The sequence below is a fragment of the Arachis stenosperma genome, chromosome 5 (assembly GCF_014773155.1).
Source record: "Arachis stenosperma cultivar V10309 chromosome 5, arast.V10309.gnm1.PFL2, whole genome shotgun sequence".
In the NCBI taxonomy this organism is placed as follows: domain Eukaryota; kingdom Viridiplantae; phylum Streptophyta; class Magnoliopsida; order Fabales; family Fabaceae; genus Arachis; species Arachis stenosperma.
Window position 1 is genome coordinate 12,074,087 of NC_080381.1, and position 22,846 is coordinate 12,096,932.

Genomic DNA, 22,846 nt, shown 5'->3' on the forward strand with positions numbered 1-22,846 from the left:
CAATAATGAGAAGAACTTATTTTTCTCCTTCTCTTAATCTCTTTTGGTTCATCAAACCATCAACATCACAGCTTGAACAACTTAGGACATGAGATTTTCTTCAATATGCACTATAGGTAAACATCAAATAAATGATTAACTGAACATCATAAACGCCATCAAAGAAGCTAGGATCACCAAGGTACCTAAATCATGTGATCTTGAATTTTTTAACGGAAAGAACATACATAATTTGTTTCTTCTTGTGTTGTTAGAAGTTCCTCCATCAAGAATTTGGGGTCGATATGGACCGTCATGATTAGGGGTGGCAATGAGTAGGGTAGGGTGGGGTTTGGAGCCAACTCTAATCCTACCCGCGGGTTGAGATTTTTATATAAACTCAACCCTATCCTACTTACGGGTTGAGAAAATCCCAACCCTAATCCTACCTGCGGGTACTCGACTCTATCCGCGGGTTACAAAAAAGATACAATATTATTATATAACTTGATGATAATTTAAAATAGAACTGGCTTTTATGTTAAAAAAAGATATTAAATTATCAATTAATGATCTTCTTTTAATGATTAAGGATCTTTTGTATTTAGTGAGAGGTCTTTGGTTCAATATCCACTTGAAATATATTTTTATATAAGTATATAACATATACATATATAGGGTACGAACTACGACCCGCACGATAACCCTACCCGCATCCTACCCTACTCGCTGCGGATCGGGTTGGCAACCCTGTCCGACCAGGTGGAGTCGGGTTGGATACCCGCGGATAGGATACATGTTGCGACCCCTAGTCATGATGATGCGGTCCAATCGGTTGCAAGCTTTTACAAGAAAGTGAAGATTGGGAGGGCCACCGAAACCGCATGGATTCCTTATACATATGTCAGCTCTAATTGCTTTGCTGGATACTTCTTAACAACAGTGTCACAGCATGCAAAATGTCACGGCTCCTCCTAGGGATAGTATAGTCATTCTTGGAGATGGAAATGTTAGATGTAACAATATAGATTATCATCCACTTTGTTTCATTTATGTAAGAATAGAAGTTTGTATTCCAAATACGTTGATCCATACCAAATATATCTGCATTGACGTATGAAAAAAAAAAAATCATGCAGCTAGCTGAATTTGAGTAACGCATGCTTAAAATAATCTTTTCAGCAATATACGTGGATGAGAAAGACATAGCAGCTTACACAATCAAAGCAGTAGATGACCCAAGAACTTTGAACAAAATTCTCTACCTGAAACCCCCTGCCAATGTTTTGACTTTCAACGAGCTTGTGTCCGTGTGGTAGAGAACAAGATTAACAAGATTCTTCACAAAATTTAAGTTCGAGATGATCAAATTCTTAAGAGCATACAGGGTGAGTAACAAGTAACAACAAGATATATAACCATTTCTTAAGTGTTAACACTCAGCTATGTAGTCACAGATTAATCTTTGATTATTTATGCTATGGTGTGCAGAGAGCCAGAGACTCCTTTAATTTCCCTGGGAACCTAATGTTGGCATTACGCCACTCAACTCTTACTTTGATATAGAAGCTTCATTTGGGGTGGAGGCTTCTGAACTTTATCCAGAGGTGAAAAACACCACTGTGGACGGATGTGACTAACAAATTTTATAGTTTTTAGCCATTAATTAGCTATTATTAGTAATTTTAATAATGTGAAATTATTCATTTTTTTTTTGATAATTAAGTGTTGGTCCAAATTTTAATAAAAATGATAGCCCTAAACTTTTTTGTCTGAAATATAATAGGACACACATAACATAGTCTCAACTCTCAACCTATATCTGTATGTTAGTTGTATTTCTTTTTGTGTTGCTATGCATATGTATTACTCAAAAATCAAAAGTATTTATGAATTCTAATTTTAGTAAATAATAAGCAGAGGGAAGAAAACACATGCTATAGTCTAATTAATTATAATTATACTATGCGTATATTAAAATTAGCTATTAAAGTCAATTATTAGTATAAAATATATGTTAGAATATAAATACATATTGATAATAAATTAAACTACATATATATATTTATACACAAATATATTGATGATTGATTTTAATGACTAATTTTAATGTAGAAATAGCGTTTTTGAATTAATTATGTTAGTTACTGTCATGTAAGAGATAAGCTTCAATGTAGTCCCTAAAGTTGCACTCGAGCTTCAAAGTAGTCCCTGAACTTAAAAGTTCCTCAGAGTCATCCCCGAACTTGCACTCCGGGACTCAAAGTGGTCCTTCCGGCCATTTCAGCACACGTGGCGCAACCGGAAAGCTTAGCTGGCAGCGTCGTTGACACCTGGGACTCGCAGAAACGACGTCGTTTTGGCTGTGGCACCAAAATGACATGAAACGACGTCGTTTCACGTTCACTACGTTCCTCCCTCAACGTTTCCATAACGTTTTGTCTTCCTCCTCTCTACACACAAAACAAACACAACACAGAGTGTGGTTTTTTCTTCTCCCTCCGTCAATCTCCAATGGCGCATGTGCTCCTCCATTAACCGGACCGATTTCAGTGGAAGACGTTGGCTCTGGAGCATCGCTGCTTTCCTCTCCTTCATACACAAAGTTGGGCAACCTTGTTTCTCTGAAAGAGGTAAGCCAAAAATGAAAAAAAAATGTGGTTCCTCTGTTTTTTGATGTTGTTGTTCATCTAATATTCACAAAGTTCAGGCCTTTTTTTTCGATTGTAATTGGTGGGTATGAACGCCTCTGTTCTGTTCTCTGTGTTAGGGTTTGATCACTACTGGCTTTCGTAATGGTTTGGCCAAGCAAAATTGTAGAGTAGGAGTGTTTCTTGTGTTTTGATGATATGAAAATGTGTTCTCTATGTGTTAGGGTTTACTGCTCTTAGTGGAGGAGTTTCCAAACTGTTAATGTGTTTGAGGAGAATGACTCTGATCAATGTATTTGTTTAACAGAGTTTGCATGATCACAGTAGAAGTAAAGATTTTTAGGGAGTTGAAATTTTTTGTAACTCTAATAATGGATTCTAAACTTGACTGATTAGTGAGAGTGATGATGAAAATTGTAGAAGAGAAAATTCATGAATGGTTTTAAATGATGATAAGCCATTATCTGAAGTTTAGCTGAAATGTGCTTCTGTGCTTTATGTGCTTCATTTAACTATTTTTCTCTTGGAATACACAATTATGATACTGGTTAGCTTTTCATAGAAGACTTTTGGGAACTTTTTTTTTTTGCCAAAAAGTTTCCAATGACTACACTTTTTCGAATAGAAAAAAAAGGTCCTAATGTATATTATTACTATTCTTGAATGTCTTGAAGGCATGAGGAAACATTGCCTATATTCAAGAAGAGACTCTTAGGTGCCTTGCTGGAGTTTTCTGCTCAAGAATTGCAGGTTCAGGTACATTGGTTTTTGTCAATGATCTTCTTTTCAAACATTTTATTTATGGCATGTAGGCACAATTGTATCCTTTTGTCTTTTGATTCTATTTTTCTCATCAATCATTTTGGTTCCGAATGTCCATGCTTATCCAAAAATAAATAGCTTCACTCATAGTTAAGCACACCTAGTTAGTGTTTGAAAATGGTTCATGTGATACAAATATAGTCAGCACTTATATAATATCAGCTCCATTATCAAATATCTCTAGAGTTCTATTAAAAATGTCAAAAATACTCTGATAAATTGATAATAAGCTATGAGTTAGCCTCATATGATCGCATGACTTAAAGCTAGCACCTCCATTAGGAAAGAACCTGGTGAAAGCATGAGAGTCCATTTTAACTATGTAAAACTAAGTAAACATTTATCAACAACACTAAAATCTGTGGCGATTGGCACTTTCAATACTCATAATTTTCACCTTACAATTTTCAGTCGGATTTTTTAAACCAAAAAATTTATTCCACAATAATTAGAAATTAGGTCAATAATAGTAGTTGATTGTCTTTAATGACCAAGGTTAACTTTTTGAACTTTGATGTAGCACGGTGATGCAGCTGCCCAATATGGCATGGTGAGAGATTATGGGCTGACACTACTGAAGAGCAATCCAGGATCCACTGTCACAGTTGGGGTTATACCTCAGCCCAACCCTGATGATGATCCAATTTTCGAGAAGATGTATGTTTGTTTGGAGGGATGTAAAAAAGGATTTCTGGTTGGTTGCAGACCCCTCATAGGCTTGGATGGGGCTTTTCTGAAGACCCGGCATGGTGGTCAGATATTGTCTGCAATTGGCCAAGACGCAAACAATCATATATATGTTATTGCCTATGCAATTGTCCCTATTGAGAACATTGAAAACTGGAGATGGTTCTTGGAATTACTCCATCAAGATCTGGGAAATTATAAGAAGAACAAGCTCTGTTTTATCTCAGATATGCAGAAGGTATGCAATATTTATAGGTTGTCACTTAAAATGATGTTTACACACTGGGCTGCTGATTATATATGCTGAATTAATCTATTGTGACTTAAAATGATGTTTATACATTGGTTGTGACTTAATACTTCTTAGTTATAACAAGTCACTTGTTGTTACTTATTAGTTACCTATTGGGTGTGTTTCAACATGATGATAATAACACATGGCTGCTGTCTATAGTTGCTAAATTAATCTATTGTGACTTATTTATACAGTGATTGTGACTTAAGAATTCTAAGTTATTTAGTGTCAACCTATCTATTGTAGTTATCTATCTGATCTTAATACACTGGGTTGCTGTCTATATATGCAGAATTAACTCTGGACTGATTATATGCTGCATAATGTTCTGTCAATCTGTTGTTACTCATTTATCCTGTTCTGCATAATGTTCTGTAATAGTGCTGTGTAGGGACTAGTTTGATGTCACTTACATAAGTGTAGGGACTAGTTTGATGTCACTTGAACAAGTCTAGGGACTATTTTGATGTCACTTATATAACTGTAGGGACAGATTTGCTGCCCGATAACAACTATCTGACCCCTTCTTTGGTATCTGAAACAAGGCCTTATAAATGCAGTTAAGGAGGTTTTTCCAGATGTGCATCACAGATTTTGTGTTTGGCATCTGTGGAAGAACTTCAACAAGCAATGGAAGGATCTCCAGCTTAGAGGGCTACTCTGGGATTGTGCAAGGTGTACTAGCCAAGATGGCTTCCTTGATATCATCAAAAAGATTGAAAGGGTTAATAAGGAAGCCTAGGAGTATTTGAACAAGTGGCCTAGAGACTCTTGGAGCCGGGCATTCTTCAGTAATGCACCTAAAATAGATAACATCTGCAACAATGCCTGTGAAGTCTTCAACTCCAGGATCAAAGATGCTAGAGCTAAGCCTATTATCACACTCTTGGAAGAAGTCAGAATGTATGCAATGAGATCGATAGCTAGGAATAAGGTGAAGCTGAATTCGAACACTCGAGTTCTACATCTATACAACGCAGCAGGTTAGAAAAGATGCGGAAGGAATAAAAAAATTGGGTCCTGATGTGGTCTGGTGACGCAGATTATGAGAAGTTCGAAGTACATGGCTGGCCGACCAACATGGTTGTAGACTTGGGAAAGAGGCTCTACACATGTGGTTTCTAGCAATTGAGTGGTACTGTTTTTTAAATTCATTGTCTTAGTCTTATTATCATTATCAACCTTTGTTGTAGGCTTACTGTTGTTGTCTTCATTGTTGTGTGAATGTTGTTTAGGGATGCCATGTGTGCATGCGTGTGCTGCACTGGCAAGGGCTGGTAAGAGACCAGAGGACTACTGTCACCAGTGGTTGACTATGGAAGCATATAACAACACATATGCCTTCCATATCAATCCAATTCCAGGTCAAGCACTATGGAAAAAGTCACCATATAACAGACCACAAGCACCAAAATCTAGAAACAAGCCCGGACCACTCAAGAAAAAAAGAAGAAAAGATGCTGATGAGGAGCCAAGTGGGAGTAAGAAGTTAAAGACGAAGATGAAAAGAATATATAAAAAAGGTCGATGTCGTTGTTGTGGCAAAGCAGAACACACGAGAAGGAACTGTCCAAAGAAGGCTGCTGTCGAAGAGGCTGCTGCTGTTACAGAGGCTGCCGCTGCACAACCCACTGCTGCTAATGGTGGTGAAGGTCAGGCCAACTCTGCTGCCCCTGTCCCAGAAGCCGCAACCGAAATCAATCTTGACCAAAGTCAACCACCCTCAGAAGCAACTGATGACTCTTAACAGGTTCACGAGCTTATATGATTTTAAATTTATCATACTCACATCCTTACCTAGTTTACTAACTATGTTACATTTCTTGGCTGATAGGTTCTACCCTTACCTGTTAGGCCGCCAAAGCTCCCTTTAAAAAGAAAGTTAGCCAAGGGTTGTGAAAAACCAGCTTCAGGAAGTAGCAATCCACCAGTAACCACCCCACCTGCTGCTACCCCACCAGGAAGTAGTCATACATCAAGGAATCTCCCACCTAACCCTATGCAAGGTGCAACATAGGGAACTGCTACAAGGCTTGCAAATTTCATGAAGTTTGTGCCCAATCCTGGATTGAAGGCACCCAGACACAAAAAATGAAGATTAGGATGATTATGTTTAGGGAAAGCAGGCTGTTTTTTTGTATCTATTTTGCTGATGTTGTTTACAATGCCTAAAATATTGTCCCAGTGTTGGGGATTTTAGGAAAAGCAGGCTGTTTTTTTGTATCTATTTTACTGATGTTGTTTACAATGCCTAAAACATTGTCCAGTGTTGGGGATTTTAGGAAAAGCAGGCTGTTTTTTTGTATCTATTTTGCTGGTGTTTTGGCTCTATAATGCCTTTTTTGAATCAAACATTACCAATATGAATATGAATTATGAATTATGATTTTATTCAATTGAGTTTTCTCAGCTTTTTCTTTATATATTATCCTCTGTTACAAATCTAAGACTAGTTCAAGTGCTGTCCATTTCTATTTCATTAAAAAGAGGTCCAGGAACAGAAGTATGCATATAATCAAACACCTTAATTTTCATTTCTTTCAAACAAAAGGATAGGAACAACTACATGAACAAGGAATGCATATAACATGCATGTCATTTATTTTTTGCTAGATACAGTTGACTCTGCTGTCTATCCAGCTTTAATACAAGAACACCAATTACAATCAGCAGCATGAACACAAACATCAAAATTCCCCCCATTTTTAGAACCCTAATTTCAGCTTCTAATTTACCAAATTTCCAAGCCATCTTCGTCTTCCATTCTTCATCATCAATTGAATGTCTTGTTCTATCATCACATGGCATGGCATTTTCCAAAACTTTATCAACCCACAAAAACAATCCACACCATTTCTTCCCAACGGTCTGCACATCAAAGAAAATTCAATCAGCAAAATTTATATCCTCCAATACAGCATTCAACAATAACAATACTTACATTGTAGTTTGGGCAACCCAGGAACGGTCTCCCTGGATTAGAATCCGTCCCCGACCACCGGAGCACCGGTCTCGACCCGCAGGCACACCATTCTGGCAAACGAGCTTCTCTATTTCTGTTCATTCTCCTCATGATGCTTCCAAATGATCGTGGGTTGTTCGAACTCCCAGCTGCATTGCTCATGGTAGCCATAACCGGTAGGTTTCAGAGAGGGAGAAGAGAAGAACACAGCACCAATGAGAAGAGAGTAGAGTGAACAATATGGCCTTCAAATTTGGGGATTAGGGTCTTAACTAACCCTGAGGGACCAAATTGAGTCGGAAGAGTTTACTCTGCCACATCAGCTAGCCGTTGTGAGTCCCACGTGTCACCAAGGCTGCCAGCTAAGCTTTCCGGTTGCGCCACGTGTACTGAAATTGTCGGAAGGACAACTTTGAGTCCCGGAGTGCAAGTTTGGAGATGACTCTGAGGAACTTTTAAGTTCAGTGACTACTTTAAGACTCGAGTGCAATTTTAGGGACTACATTGAGGCTTATCTCGTCATGTAAACTAGTGCTAAAGTTTTCGGTCTCATCACTAGATAATTCTAGAGTATTCTTAAACCAACCTAATGCAAGGTTCAAACACCTTGCGGTGTGTGACTATTTTCCAAATTTCCACACAATGCGTTTTTCTTATTCTAGAAACGCATACTTTTCTCCCACACAGAGGTTGAAATTTGGGAAATTCTCATTCAGTGGCGGGCCCTTCTTAATATATTGCGTGCAAGATGCAAAGGGGAAAGTGCTCTCACTGGTCAATGGCAATGCTGATGCTTTAATTTGGGCCTTTACATTTCGTTTGTGACGAGAACATTGAAATTAGGATGGATGCTAGTGGCTATTATTTATAGTTTTAGTCAAATTTTATATCCGTGACTGTAACTCCAATCTGCCTGAAATTGTCAAACTATCAGAATATTTAAATGAGAGAAATGTTAGGTACAGCAATTTTGGTGTTTTATAATTATTAATTGGCTATCAATAGTATTTTTAATAGTGTGAAATTACATCTAATAATATCTAATAGTAAAAGATCTATCACTTTTGTTTTGATGGTTAAATACTGACCCAAAAATATAAAAATTGCTGGCCTTAGACTTTTCTTTTAAATTAACTACGGTTTATTCTTTTTTTTTTTTGTGACAAACTACGGTTTATTCTGATTAGTAGAAAATATATCTGAACAGAAATATTCGCTATTTCATCACTTTTTCATCAATAAAATATAAAACTGACAAAATAAAATACACTACATCCGTATACTATTTTATATAATATTAGAGAAATTAGAGGGTAACGACAGGAGCCATTTCAAATATAATTAGAAATTTTAAAATATTAAATTACTCAGCTTCTCTAGTAATATAATCCACTCTTATAGATCAGTTCCTACCTCTTCAAACATGCTTAATGAAAAACTTAAAGCAGATTAATTATTTTAATTTTAATATAATAAAAACTGAAAAACACTCCTATGTGATGTAATGTAATTCTTTGATTTTTTTTATTAAATGAAGAAAATACAAGACAAAAAATAATAAAGATCAACGGATTAATTAAATGTGATGGAATCACAATCATAAAAATAAGATTGTTGTTGGTATGTGATAATGAAAGCAAAGCGTAAGATTCGTTGACCATTGACTTTTGAGTTCTGTTTCATACATTCATACTTGAGCTTCTCTAGATGATAATGCCGCACCAGTCACTACAAAAACCATATATTGCATCTCTTTGCTCTGCACAAAAGCATAATCAAACTAACTGAGCGCCTATTTTGGTTTGAGATTTGTAGTTTTTGTATCATGGCAACTAAGAGCAAAATCCTAGTGATTGGAGGCACAGGGTACATTGGAAAGCACATAGTTGTGGCAAGTGCAAAAGAAGGTCACCCTACTTTTGCTTTGGTGAGGGAGAGCAGTGTTTCTCACCCTGAAAAGTCAAAGCTCATTGAGAGCTTCAAGAGCCATGGAGTCACTCTTGTTTATGTTTGTATCATCCTTCAATCACCAGCCATCTCATTTCTTCTTTTATTTATTTGTGAAGCTACTACTACTTCATTGTCCAAACTCCAAACTAATTGGCACTTAATAATTGCATACTGTAGGGCGATTTAAGTGATCATAAAAGCCTTGTTAAGGCGATCAAGCAAGTTGATGTTGTGATCTCCACTGTAGGAGGACCACAAATAGCTGATCAATTCAACATCATCAAGGCGATAAAAGAAGCCGGGAACATCAAGGTATAGAAACTATGTCAAAGTATGAATAAATGACTATTTGTATCATGAAAGATGAAAACGCTGACATATGTACCCACATTAAATCGAAACTAAACTTGTACCCACGCAAAATGTCCTCGGTGTGACAAAAGTACCCTGTCTTTGGAGGGTTGGAGTGCCACGTAGGCTACTTTTGTCACACAGAAGAAATCTTGCGTGGGTACAAGTTTAGTTTCGATCTAGTATGATACATATTTCAGTATTTTTATCTTTTATGATACAAATGGTTATTTATTCGTCCAAGTATATTGATTAAAATTTAAAAATAAAATCAAGAAATGATACTGATTTTAAATGTTACCAGAGGTTCCTGCCTTCAGAATTTGGGCTAGATGTGGATCGTCACCATGCCGTTGAGCCAGTGGTGGGCTTCTTTGGTGTAAAAGCGAAAATTCGGAGGGCGGTGGAAGCCGAAGGGATTCCTTACACTTATGTCAGCTCTAATGGTTTTGCTGGATACTTCTTGCCAACACTGTTCCAGCAAAATGTCACAGCTCCTCCCAGGGACAAAGTTGTCATTCTAGGAGATGGCAATGTCAAATGTATGATGTGTCACAATATCATTTCACATATTTTACAAACAATATTAATCGACAAGCAACTGAAATAGTTTTGTTTTGGTTTGTTTTGTTTCAGCAATTACTGTGAAGGAGGAAGATGTTGCTACTTACACAATCAAATCAGTGGATGATCCAAGAACTTTGAACAAAATTCTGTACCTCAGGCCCCCTGCCAATACTTTAACTTTCAATGAGCTCGTTTCCTTGTGGGAGAAGAAGATTAACAAGACCCTTGAGAGAATTTACCTTTCAGAGGATCAAATTCTGAAGAGCGTTCAGGGTGAGTACTGAGTAATAAAGCCTAACAATAATTTGTCACAGATATTTGATTTATTTTATAGTGTGAATATATAGCCTTTAATATTATTATTGTTGTTGTGTGCAGAGACTCCTTTTCCCGGGAACTTGATGCTGGCATTAGGCCACTCAACTCTAGTAAAGGGAGATTCAGCAAACTTTGAGATTGAAGCTTCATTTGGGGTGGAGGCTTCTCAACTTTATCCAGAGGTGAAATACACCACGGTCGACGAATATCTGAATCAGTTTGTTTGAAATTTAAATTTGTAAACTCTGGCCAGAGCCAATAAGTCAATAACACTTATCACACTCACTCACCAGAGTCTCTACTCTGTGTTATTGTATATTTGTTTCTCCTAGTCTTTATTTCGTTGTGTTTCTGTTAGTAACTTGTTTGCGTTGTTGTGTACTATTATTGTTCAGAAATCTTAATAATATAAACATCGTATTCATATCAAAACTATAGCGTGTATCACTTTGTTTCTATGGCTGTTCATATTATTTTTGTACATTTTCTATTCTTGACTGTTTTACCAATATGCCACTGCTACTAAAACTTGTTATTAAAATGTTATTCTTTTTTAAACTATCCAACAAGTGAAATGCTAACCAGAAAATGTATTTCACAGTTATTTTTAAATACAAAGTAGATAATCTAAATAAATCAGGTTATGCGATTCAATTTAGTATGTTTATATTCTTACAGATCATCTCTTACGTCGTCAAACACTGCTTATTAAAAAGAGGGAAATTAAATATGCAATTCTTCAATTTATAAAGAACTACAAGACAATGAATCAAATGTCATGAATGACAACAAAACGTTTCATATGAACAATAATAATGTTTGTAGTTCGCATATCACAATTAAACCAACGTAAGATTCATTGACCATTGGCATCCAATTGCTAAACATGGGGTTTTCTATATATTAGACCAGCACCGAGTCTACAACTAAGTGATTAACATGTATTAGCTCTCTTTCTTATGCTTGTTTTTTACTTGTGCGTTGTAGTTTCTGTTACCATGGCAGGAAAGAGCAAAGTCCTAGTGATTGGAGGCACAGGGCACCTTGGAAAATACATAGTGGAGGCAAGTTCAAAAGCAGGACACCCCACGTTTGCTTTGGTTAGGGAGAGCACTGTTTCTCACCCTCAAAAGTCTAATCTCATTGAGAGCTTCAAGAGCTATGGAGTCACTCTTGTTTATGTTTGTATCCTCCAATCACATATCAGTACTCATTTGTATAACTACTTCAAATTACAGTCTGTTAATATGTGATTTATTGTGTAGGGTGATCTAAGTGATCATGCAAGCCTTGTTAAGGCAATCAAGCAAGTTGATGTTGTCATCTGCACTGTAGGTCCATCACAAGTAGATGATCAACTGAACATCATAAAGGCAATAAAAGAAGCTGGCAACATTAAGGTGCATACATGCATTATGTCCAAATATATGTATTTTTGTTATGTAGCAAAAGGAAAATAGAAAGTGGGGTTATACTTTGAAACAGAGAAAACACAAACATAATGTGTTTTTTGTATTATCAGAAGTTTCTCCCATCAGAATTTGGGGTGGATGCGGACCGGAATGAAGCGGTTGGGCCGGCGGCGAGCTTCTTTGAGAAAAAAGCGAAAATTCGAAGGACCATCGAAGCCGAAGGAATTCCTTATACTTATGTCATTTCTAATGGCTTTGCTAGATACTACTTAGCAACAATGTCACAGGAAAATGCCACGGCTCCTCCAAAGGATAGTATAGTCATTCTAGGAGATGGAAATGTCAAAGGTAATGACTCTGATTGATTTAGAGATAATACTCAATTTGGTCCTTAAACTTTACACGGCGTCCAGTAAAGTTGGAGGATTAAATAGAAGCAATTGAGACTTCAAATAATAAATTGAGGCTCACGTATAAGTTTAGAGACCAAATTGACTATTATCTCGATTGATTTATAATATCTGTAGTTTTGTATGCTGAATTATATTAAGTAAAGTTGAAATTGTTGTTTCAGCAATTTATGTGGAGGAGAAAGACATTGCAGCTTACACAATCAAAACAATAGATGACCCAAGAACCTTGAACAAATCTCTCTACCTAAGGCCCCCTGCCAATGTTTTGAGTTTCAACGAGCTTGTATCCTTGTGGGAGAACAAGATTAACAAGACCCTTCACAAAATTTACGTTCCAGAAGATCAAATCCTTAAGAGCATCCAAGGTGGGTAATTAACAGAAAATTAATTTATTCACAAAATCAAATCAACTTATAATAAGAATTATTTATGGTGTGCAGAGAGTTCTTTCCCTAGGAACATGATGTTGGCGGTATGCCACTCACTAATAGTAAAAGGAGATTGTGTAAACTTTGACATAGCGCCTTCGTTCGGGGTTGAGGCTTCTGAACTTTATCCAGAAGTGAAGTACACAACGGTCGACGAATATATGAATCAATTTCTCTGAAAATCTAAATCTCTAATTAATAACAATAACAATAAGCATATCAGATGGACTAGTTCCTGCTCCTGCATGCAATTATAAATCTTAAGACTGAGTTAATCAGATGCACAGTTACTAGTTAACACTTTATTTTGTTGGATGATTGACTACCAATAATATAATGTATTTCTTTTGAATTATACACTTATTATTTAAAGTATTACTATATATTAGCTTTTTCCAATTGGCCACATAGAACCTTTACATATACAGAATAGAATAGTAAGCAAACCAACTTTGACAAGAGAGCAGCGAAATGTTTTGTTTATTATTCTGCAGAAACTCACACATATGCACCATGGGTTAGTCAATTTTGGTGTGAGCGGGCATCAATGCACGTATCAATTATTTGATGAGTAGATACGATGAGCTAGATAGATTAAGTTTGATGGAAGTAACGGATGCATGATCTTAAATAAAATGTAATATTTTGAGATTAATTTTGAAGTACTATCCACAACAAGGTTATGAATTATACTTACGTACTTACGTGTACACACCAAATCAATTACTATTTTAAAATATATATTTAAATATAAAATATATATTAAAAATAAATTAAACAACACATATTTATATACATATTTATACACGAATACATATTAACTACTAATGTAGCAATGATTTTTTGTGTATACATAATATTTTTTGTTATATTTTTTATCAGGTTTTTAAAAGTAACAAGCCATATTCAGCCAAATATTATATTTTTAATGTAAATAATAATAATAATAATAATAATAATAATAATAATAATAATAATAATAATAAAGAGATTGAAATCAATTTTTCTTACGTATTTTTTCCATTTTCTTAATCTTTTTACGCATCTACTATTATATTAGTTGATTACTTGATTATTGGTTTAAAAAAGTTAGTTTTCTAGAAAAACCAAATTAATTAAATGTGTACCAGTGAGCGAGAGAGTAAATGTTGAAAGAAATGTACTTATTAGACGGCAAAGCAAAATAAACCAGGCACAAATTTAAATAGACTATATTGTACTAATAATACTGACAAGAATTTTGTATCTCATACCAAAGATAGAATCTCTCTTGATATCAATTTCATATATAATGAGTTTAAGTTATATTATTTTTTTAAAAATACATAAATAGATCAAATAATATAAAATTTAAATATTTATAACTAAATTTTTTTAATAGTTATTATGATATTTTTAATATAAATATTTATTATATTTAATTAATACTTGATGTTTCAACTAAATAATAATAGAGTGAAATATATTTTTTGTTTTTAAAGTTTGACAAAAATTTTAAAAATATTAAGTTTTATTTTATTTTAATTTTATCTCAAAAATTTTTAATTTGCATAAAAAATACTCTTAGTGGCTAATTTTTCAAAAAATTTAACACTAATTCAACAATAATTTCATAAGAACAACTCTCAACACAAACAACTCAAGCATAATTTTCATACATTTTTGTTAGATTGGTCTTAAGTTTTTGAAAATTTAACTGTTGGAGATATGTTTGATGCAAATCCAAAATATTTTGAACAAAATTAAAACAAAATAAAATTTAAAAATATTTTAAAAATTTTTGACAAATTTTAAGAATAAAAATATATTTTACCTATAATGATAAATAATAAATTTAATTGATTAAAGAAGTTAAAATTATAAATTTTATTTTACTTAAAGATAATTATCTGATTATCATTTATTATTATGTTTTTAGAATTGTTGACATAATATTATTGATAAGAAGAATAATGCTACGAACTAAAATATTATAAATAATAAATAAAAATATATAATTAATAACATTCTTACTAATAAGAGAGTGCAAATCAAAAGTTTTACTCTATTTTATAAGAGTTTGTAGAATAATCCTAATTTTGACCTAACGTAATCAATGTAATTGAGTAAGAACATATTATATTTGTTTATAGAGATATGACACTGAGATAAAAATATAGAGATATAAAATTATGTTTAATAGAAGAAACATATATATAAATAATGTGTTCAGTAACACTAAATTAGTATATTTTATGTCCATACCGATAAAAAGAATATGAAAATACTAACAATGAACATAATTTATTTTTTATTTTTTCTTTCATTATTCTTTGTTAATTTTTTTATAATTATATTTTTTATTATTATATTTTTCGTCTCAAATTTTTTAATAAAAAAATAAAAATAAATTAAATTTTTATAATTTATTTTAATTTATCACTAAACAGGATAAAAAACACAAAATTTTGTATCTTTATTCTTCTTGTTTTTAGTGTCTTATCTTATTCTATTCTAAAAAACAAACGTAACCTAAGGGTAGCAAACACTACTCAATCTAATTCTCGTAAAAACTTAACTAATTTAAACTATTCTATTTTTAACTAAGTAAATCTATATTTTTTTAGGCCAAGTTTATAATATCTTCTGTTTGATGTCTAATTTATTTTGTATAATAACTTTTAAATATATAATTTTTTAATTTTTATATTTTTAAATTTAAAATTAATTATTTAACTTTTTTTAATAATTAGACAATAATTTTTAAGTATCATATATAACAAATACCTTTCTTTTAATACAACATAATAGACGTCAAGAGGCTTAAATATTGCTATGACTTTTGGTGTCGTTTTTGGTGCCTAATATATTGCTGCCGAAAACTTGTCAAAAAAATGTGGTAAACTCTGATATTGACAAGTGGATAAAGAAAATATTGGTATTTTTTATTTTTTGTGTTGTAATTTAGGTGGTATTTTTTAATAATGTAAAAATTTTGTATATTTTTTTATAAATACCACAAATCTGAGAGTTATATTTAGGATTTTTTTAATTTATAAATTTGAAAATTAAATTTGTATTTTAATATTAAAAATTTTTTAAACATATAAATCAAAAGGTCTTACTTGTTTTACATGAAAAAAAAATTATTTCACCTACAAATTTAAAGCTTTTTTTTCTTCTTGACTACAAATTGAACCATAAATTTTACATCCTAAATAAATATGAACCTTTAATTTGTGAATTTTAATTTAAAAAAAATTCATCTCTATATCTTAAAAAAAAATACTTTTTTTTTTTATAGTTAGGCATAATATATCCTAGATATCTGTAATTAAAATATTAGCCAAAATATGGTGCAACATTAAAAATAATAATTTTCGAAAGGTTAAAAGTAAGGCTCAATTTTTTTGATATGGAAGACTTGTACGTATCTTCCCCGGATATGGAGTCATGGGTTTCATACCATTCTGTGGGGCAGCTTTATTGTTAGTGTCAAGTCCATGAACTTGGACCGTGCGACTTGTTTGAGTTTCAGATTTGGCTCAACAAATCGGTAGGTCCGATTTGGAGAGAATGGAATTTTAGATTTTCTGAAGGTGGTAATCGGATCCTGCGAGTTGCTAGTAGTGTGTGATTTTTTTATGAATTCGGTTTATGAAATCGGATGGTGCGATTTTATTATTTTATGATTTTTTTGAATGAAGTAAACCTAATCGCAGGGTCCGAGTTGTTGGTGACTTTAAATAAAAGTGTCTGAATGCTGGTGATGACCTACTCGCATCTTCTTCTCCTTCTTCAACGGTTCTTTCTTCTGGTTTTTTGTTTCTCTGTTTCTTCCTTACTTGGCATGATAGCTAAAAATCTAGTTCTCAAGTTTTTGATCTTGTTTATGTGATTGAGAGTAATGAGTGACAGAGTTTTATTGAAGATGTATTATTTTGGTCAGATTTTGTTACAAACATCTGAAGGAGTAACATTTGTTTGTGAAAATTTGTTAGATGTTGTGATTCCTTTCACAATCTCATGTGAAGAGTTCAAAGGTGTGATCTGTGAAAAAATTCATTCTGAGAGGGCAAGAAGAATAGCTTGTATTCTATATAGATATCTGATGAGCGGATAATTTGTATACTTTTTGGCATTGTTTTTAGTATGTTTTTGATATCTTTTAGTTAGATTTTAGTACATTTTTAGTAGTTTTTATTTAAAATTCACTTTTCTGGACTTTACTATGAGTTTGTGTGTTTTTCTATGATTTCAGGTATTTTCTGGCTGAAATTGAGGGACCTGAGCAAAAATCTGATTCAGAGACCAAAAAGGACTGCAGATGCTGTTGGATTCTGACCTCCCTGCACTCGAAGTGGATTTTCTGGAGCTACAGAAGCCCAATTGGCGCGCTCTCAACGGCGTTGGAAAGTAGACATCCAGGGCTTTCCAGCAATATATAATAGTCCATACTTTGTCCAAGATTTGATGGCCCAAACCCGCGAAGCAATCCGGCCTCAGGAATTCCAGCGTTAAACGCCGGAACAGGAATAAAAGTTGGAGTTAAACGCCCAAACTGGCATGGGAGCTGGCGTTTAACTCCAGAAAAGGTCTCTACACGAATTTCCTTGATTGCTCAGCCCAAGCACACACCAAGTGGGCCCGGAAGTGGATTTTTATGTCATTTACTCATTTCTGTACACCTTAGGTTACTAGTTTACTATTAATAGGACCTTTTACTATTGTATTAACAGACTTTGGTAGCTATCTTCACTTTTATGCTATCTTAGATCTTTGGGAGGCTGGCCATTCGGCCATGCCTGGACCTTATGCTTATGTATTTTCAACGGTGGAGTTTCTACACACCATAGATTAAGGGTGTGAAGCTCTGCTGTACCTCGAGTATTAATGCAATTACTATTGTTCTTCTATTCAACTCCGCTTGTTCTTTATCTAAGATATCACTCGTTCTTCAACCTATGAACAAGGTGACTGACAACCATTCTTGTTCTACAAGCATTCGAGGCTTTAGTGAATATCTCTTGGATTCCTGATTGCACGATGCATGGTTGATCGCCTGACAACCGAGCGCTCGCCTGACAAACGAGCCAGCCATTCCGTGAGATCAGAGTCTTCGTGGTATAGGCAAGAACTGATGGCGGCATTCAAGAGAATCCGGAAGGTCTAAACCTTGTCTATGGTATTCTGAGTAGGATTCAATGATTGAATGACTGTGACGTGCTTCAAACCCTGAGGGCGGGGCGTTAGTGACAGACGCAAAAGAATCACTGGATTCTATTCCGGCCTGATTGAGAACCGACAGATGAATTCCGCTATGACCGTGACAGGGGCATATGCAATCGCTTTCACTGAGAGGATGGGAGGTAGCTGCTGACAACAGTGAGACCCTACACGAGCTTGCCATGGAAAGGAGTAAGAAGGATTGGATGAAGGCTGTAGGAAAGCAGAGAGACGGAAGGGAAGGCATCTTCATACACTTGTCTGAAGCTCTTACACCAATGATATACATAAGTATCACTATCTTTATCTTCATGTTATTTTCGTTCATCATCATCATATACATTTGAGTTTGCCTGACTAAGATTTACAAGATGACCATAGCTTGCTTCAATACTAACAATCTCCGTGGGATCGACCCTTACTCACGTAAGGTTTTATTACTTGGACGACCCAGTGCACTTGCTGGTTAGTTGTGCGAAGTTGTGTAATGCCATGGTATTGAGCGCACCAAGTTTTTGGAGCCATTACCAGGGATTATGAGAGTTGTGAAAAAGTATAGTTCACAATTTCGCCGACCAAGTTTTTGGCGCCGTTGCCGGGGATTGTTCATGTTTTGAGCAAGCTTTTGGTAACATCAGAGCCAAGATCCGGCAACAACATCAAATTTTTGGTGTTATTGCCGGGGATTGTTCTAGTTTGGACAACTGACGGTTCATCTTGTTGCTTAGATTAGGTATTTTTTTTCGAAATTCTTGAAGGTGAATTCTAGAGTTTCATGATGATTTGTTGAAATCTGGCTGGCTGAGAAGCCATGTCTAATCTGATTGGACCGAGGTTTCAACTTATCACCACAAGAGCGTGTTGATTCTCATCAATTTTGCTCTTGGAGCAGTGATCTGCTAAGATTTGGCTGACCTTTGGTCATGTCTAGTGTTTTGGACCGAAGCTTTCCTTGAAAGCTTGGCTGGCTGTGAAGCCATGTCTAATTCCTGGACCGGAGTCTTAGACTAGCATTGCACTGATTCCTGGAATTCTCATTAAGAATTTTGATACCTTTTTCCACTTAATTTTCGAAAAACACAAAAAAATTTTACAAAATCATAAAAACAAAAAATATTTGATGTTTCTTGTTTAAGTCTAGTGTCTCATCTTAAGTTTGGTGTCAACTGCATGCATTCATGCATGTGTCTTAAGGATCCTCAAGTAATTCTTGATGATTTTTGTGTTCTAATCTTTGAATTCTATTGACTTGAAGCATTTTGTGTGTCTCATATGCATTCTCATATTGTTAGTGTCAGTAGTATACAAACTGCTAAGTTTGGTGTCTTGCATGCATTGTAATTGATTCCTTTTGCATTTTGATTATTAAAAATCCAAAAATATTTTTAATTTGTGTCTTTTCAAGTCAATGATACAAAGAATTGAAGATTCAGAACATACTGCAGAGGAATTATACAGAAAAAGCTGAGCATTCAAAAATGCCCAGTGAAGAAGGCAGACTGGCATTTAAACGCCAGCCAGGGTACCTGGTTGGGCGTTTAACGCCCAAAGAAGTAGCATTTTGGGCGTTAAACGCCAGAATGTATACCATTCTGGGCGTTTAACGCCAGGATGGTGCTAGGGAGAAGATTTTGTTTTCAAATCAATTTTTTTCAAATTTTTCAAAATCAAATCTTTTTCAAATCAAATCTTTTCAATCAAATGTTTTCAAAATCAATTTCTTTCCTTTTTAAAAGATACTTACTAACAATTAATGATTTGATTGAACATCTCAAATTTGTTACCTTTTCTGTTGAGAAAGGTTTTTAATGTTTGAATCATATCTTTTCTTGTTAGGCAAGTCATCAATTTTTAAAATCATATCTTTTCAAATTGTTTTTAAAATCATATCTTTTCAAATAGTTTTCAAATCATATCTTCTCAATCACATTTTTTTTGACATATCTTCTTAACCACATCTTTTTCAAAATAACTTTCAATCAAATCTTCTTAATTTCTAATTTCAAATTCTTTTTCAAAAATCACTTAATTTCTTTTCCACTTTTATTTTCGAAAATTAATTAATGTTTTTCAAAATAATTTCAAAATTTTTCACTTGATTTTCGAAAATAAACTTCCCTCCTTCCCACATCCTTCTATTTATGGAGTGCCACTCCTTCTCAATGCACAATTCGAACCTTATCTAACTAAAGTTCGAATTTATCTTCTCCTTCTTCTTTCTATTTCTCTTTTCCTCTGACGCTTAAAGGAATCTCTATACTGTGACATAGAGGATTCCACATTTTCTTGTTCCCTTCTCTTTCATATGAGCAGGAGCAAGGACAAAGGCATTCTTGTTGAAGCTGATCCTGAACCTGAAAGGACTTTGAAGAGAAAGCTAAGAGAAGCCAAAGCACAACTCTCTTTAGAGGACCTGACCGAATTCTTCAAGGAAGAAAACATGGCAGCAGAAAACAACAACAATGCAAACAATGCAAGGAAGGTGCTGGGTGACTTTACTGCACCTACTCCTGATTTTTATGGGAGAAGCATCTCTATCCCTGCCATTGGAGCAAACAACTTTGAGCTTAAGCCTCAATTAGTTTCTCTAATGCAACAGAATTGCAAGTTCCATGGACTTCCAATGGAAGATCCTCATCAGTTTTTAGCTGAATTCTTGCAAATCTGTGACACAGTCAAGACTAATGGGGTTGACCCTGAAGTCTATAGACTGATGCTATTCCCTTTTGCTGTAAGAGACAGAGCTAGAATATGGTTGGACTCTCAACCTAAAGAAAGCCTGGACTCATGGGAAAAGCTAGTCAATGCCTTCTTGGCAAAATTCTTTCCACCACAAAGATGGAGTAAGCTTAGAGTGGAAGTCCAAACCTTTAGACAAAAGGATGGAGAATCCCTCTATGAAGCTTGGGAAAGATACAAACAATTAATCAGAAAATGTCCTTCTGACATGCTTTCTGAATGGAGCATCATAGGTATTTTCTATGATGGTCTCTCTGAACTATCTAAGATGTCCTTGGATAGCTCTGCAGGAGGATCTCTTCATCTGAAGAAGACGCCTACTGAAGCTCAAGAACTGATTGAAATGGTTGCAAATAACCAATTCATGTACACTTCTGAAAGAAATCCTGTGAACAATGGGACTAGTCAGAAGAAAGGAGTTCTTGATATTGACACTCTGAATGCCATTTTGGCCCAGAATAAAATATTGACTCAACAAGTCAATTTGATTTCTCAAAGTCTGTCTGGAATGCAAAATGCACCAAACAGTACTAAGGAAGCTTCATCTGAGGAAGAAGCTTATGATCCTGAGAACCCTTCCATGGAAGAGGTAAATTACCTAGGAGAACCCTATGGTAACACCTATAATTCTTCATGGAGAAATCACCCAAATCTTTCATGGAAGAATCACGAGAGACCTCAACAAGGTTTCAATAACAATGGTGGAAGAAACAGGTTTAACAATGGCAAGCCTTTTCCATCATCTTCTCAGCAACAGACAGAGAGCTCTAAGCAGAATAATTCTGACTTAGCAACCATGGTCTCTGATCTGATCAAAACCACTCAAAGTTTCATGACTGAAACTAGATCTTCCATTAGGAATTTGGAAGGACAAGTGGGTCAGCTGAGCAAGAAAATTACTGAACTTCCTCCAAGCACTCTCCCAAGTAACACTGAAGAAAATCCAAAAGGAGAGTGCAAAGCCATAAACATGGCCGAATTCTGGGAGGAAGAAGAGGCAGTGAACGCCACTGAGGAAGGCCTCACTGGACGTCCACTGGCCTCTAATGAGTTCCCCAATGAGGAACCTTGGGAATCTGAGGCTCAGACTGAGACCATAGAGATTCCCTTGGACTTGCTACTGCCTTTCATGAGCTCTGATGAGTATTCTTCCTCTGAAGAGGATGAGTATGTCACTGAAGAGCAAGTTGCTAAATACCTTGGAGCAATCATGAAGTTAAATGACAAGTTATTTGGAAATGAGACTTGGGAAGATGAACCTCCCTTGCTCACCAAAGAACTGGATGACTTGTCTAGGCATAAACTGCCTCAAAAGAGGCAGGATCCTGGGAAGTTTTCTATACCTTGCACCATAGGCACCATGACCTTCAAGAAGGCTTTGTGTGACTTAGGGTCAAGTGTAAACCTCATGCCCCTCTCTGTAATGGAGAAATTAGGGATCCTTGAGGTGCAAGCTGCAAGAATCTCACTAGAAATGGCAGACAACTCAAGAAAACAAGCCCATGGACTTGTAGAGGATGTTCTGGTTAAGGTTGAAAACCATTACATTCCTACTGATTTCATAGTCCTAGAGACTGGGAAGTGCATGGATGAATCCATCATCCTTGGCAGACCATTCCTAGCCACAGCAAAGGCTGTGATTGATGTTGATAGAGGAGAGTTGATCATTCAAGTGAATGAAGAATCCATGGAGTTTAAGGCCCAAGGATATCCCTCTATCATCATGGAGAGGAAGCATGAAGAGCTTCTCTCAAAACAGAGCCAAACAGAGCCCCCACAGTCAAACTCTAAGTTTGGTGTTGGGAGGCCACAACCAAACTCTAAGTTTGGTGTTGAAACCCCACATTCAAACTCTAAGTTTGGTGTTGGGAGGTTTCAACAAGGTTCTGAGTGTTTCTGAGGCTCCATGGGAGTCCTCTGTCAAGCTAATGACATTAAAGAAGCGCTTGTTGGGAGGCAACCCAATGTTTTATAATTAATTATTTTCTTTTGTTATTTTATCTTTTTTGTAGGTTGATGATCATAAGAAGTCACAAAAATAATGAAAAAAGCAAAAACAGAATGAAA

The 22,846-nt window shown here is 35.1% G+C and overlaps 4 protein-coding genes and 1 non-coding gene across 5 annotated transcripts; 3 read left to right on the plus strand and 2 right to left on the minus strand.

Annotated features, from left to right (window-relative positions):
• Positions 1-2,500: 2,500 nt before the first annotated feature.
• LOC130980429 (uncharacterized) lies at positions 2,501-6,181 on the plus strand. Its single transcript, XM_057904111.1, has 8 exons — positions 2,501-2,612; positions 2,855-2,888; positions 3,305-3,386; positions 3,973-4,377; positions 4,995-5,158; positions 5,284-5,417; positions 5,477-5,551; positions 5,670-6,181. The coding sequence occupies exons 1-8, from the start codon at positions 2,501-2,503 to the stop codon at positions 6,179-6,181; spliced, it is 1,518 nt and encodes a 505-aa protein (XP_057760094.1).
• An 814-nt stretch (positions 6,182-6,995) lies between these two features.
• LOC130983088 (uncharacterized) lies at positions 6,996-8,445 on the minus strand. The gene is made up of 2 exons (XM_057907270.1): positions 7,376-8,445; positions 6,996-7,302 (listed from the first exon to the last, which is right to left on the minus strand). Exons 1-2 carry the CDS (start codon positions 7,565-7,567, stop codon positions 7,030-7,032), a joined length of 465 nt encoding a protein of 154 aa, XP_057763253.1. The 5' UTR covers positions 7,568-8,445; the 3' UTR covers positions 6,996-7,029.
• A 661-nt stretch (positions 8,446-9,106) lies between these two features.
• LOC130981750 (phenylcoumaran benzylic ether reductase Pyrc5-like) lies at positions 9,107-11,014 on the plus strand. Its single transcript, XM_057905415.1, has 5 exons — positions 9,107-9,404; positions 9,524-9,658; positions 10,002-10,239; positions 10,334-10,537; positions 10,643-11,014. Exons 1-5 carry the CDS (start codon positions 9,222-9,224, stop codon positions 10,807-10,809), a joined length of 927 nt encoding a protein of 308 aa, XP_057761398.1. The 5' UTR covers positions 9,107-9,221; the 3' UTR covers positions 10,810-11,014.
• A 463-nt stretch (positions 11,015-11,477) lies between these two features.
• Positions 11,478-13,218, plus strand: LOC130979278 (phenylcoumaran benzylic ether reductase Pyrc5-like). The gene is made up of 5 exons (XM_057902686.1): positions 11,478-11,763; positions 11,848-11,982; positions 12,105-12,342; positions 12,569-12,772; positions 12,848-13,218. The coding sequence occupies exons 1-5, from the start codon at positions 11,542-11,544 to the stop codon at positions 13,012-13,014; spliced, it is 966 nt and encodes a 321-aa protein (XP_057758669.1). The 5' UTR covers positions 11,478-11,541; the 3' UTR covers positions 13,015-13,218.
• A 7,667-nt stretch (positions 13,219-20,885) lies between these two features.
• LOC130984700 (small nucleolar RNA R71) lies at positions 20,886-20,993 on the minus strand. Its single transcript, XR_009088615.1, has one exon. It is a non-coding gene; the product is annotated as a small nucleolar RNA R71 (small nucleolar RNA).
• Positions 20,994-22,846: the final 1,853 nt, after the last annotated feature.

Coding starts and splice junctions, on each gene's coding strand:
- LOC130983088 (XM_057907270.1), bottom strand. CDS start 7,567: ATGGCTACCATGAGCAATGCAGCTGGGAGTTCGAACAACCCACGATCA. Junction 7,303..7,375: donor TGGGTTGCCCAAACTACAAT/GTAAGTATTGTT, acceptor TTTGATGTGCAG/ACCGTTGGGAAGAAATGGTG.
- LOC130979278 (XM_057902686.1), top strand. CDS start 11,542: ATGCTTGTTTTTTACTTGTGCGTTGTAGTTTCTGTTACCATGGCAGGA. Junction 11,764..11,847: donor ATGGAGTCACTCTTGTTTAT/GTTTGTATCCTC, acceptor TTTATTGTGTAG/GGTGATCTAAGTGATCATGC. Junction 12,773..12,847: donor AATCCTTAAGAGCATCCAAG/GTGGGTAATTAA, acceptor TATGGTGTGCAG/AGAGTTCTTTCCCTAGGAAC.
- LOC130981750 (XM_057905415.1), top strand. CDS start 9,222: ATGGCAACTAAGAGCAAAATCCTAGTGATTGGAGGCACAGGGTACATT. Junction 9,659..10,001: donor AAGAAGCCGGGAACATCAAG/GTATAGAAACTA, acceptor AAATGTTACCAG/AGGTTCCTGCCTTCAGAATT. Junction 10,538..10,642: donor AATTCTGAAGAGCGTTCAGG/GTGAGTACTGAG, acceptor TGTTGTGTGCAG/AGACTCCTTTTCCCGGGAAC.
- LOC130980429 (XM_057904111.1), top strand. CDS start 2,501: ATGTGCTCCTCCATTAACCGGACCGATTTCAGTGGAAGACGTTGGCTC. Junction 3,387..3,972: donor CTCAAGAATTGCAGGTTCAG/GTACATTGGTTT, acceptor ACTTTGATGTAG/CACGGTGATGCAGCTGCCCA. Junction 4,378..4,994: donor TTATCTCAGATATGCAGAAG/GTATGCAATATT, acceptor TTATAAATGCAG/TTAAGGAGGTTTTTCCAGAT.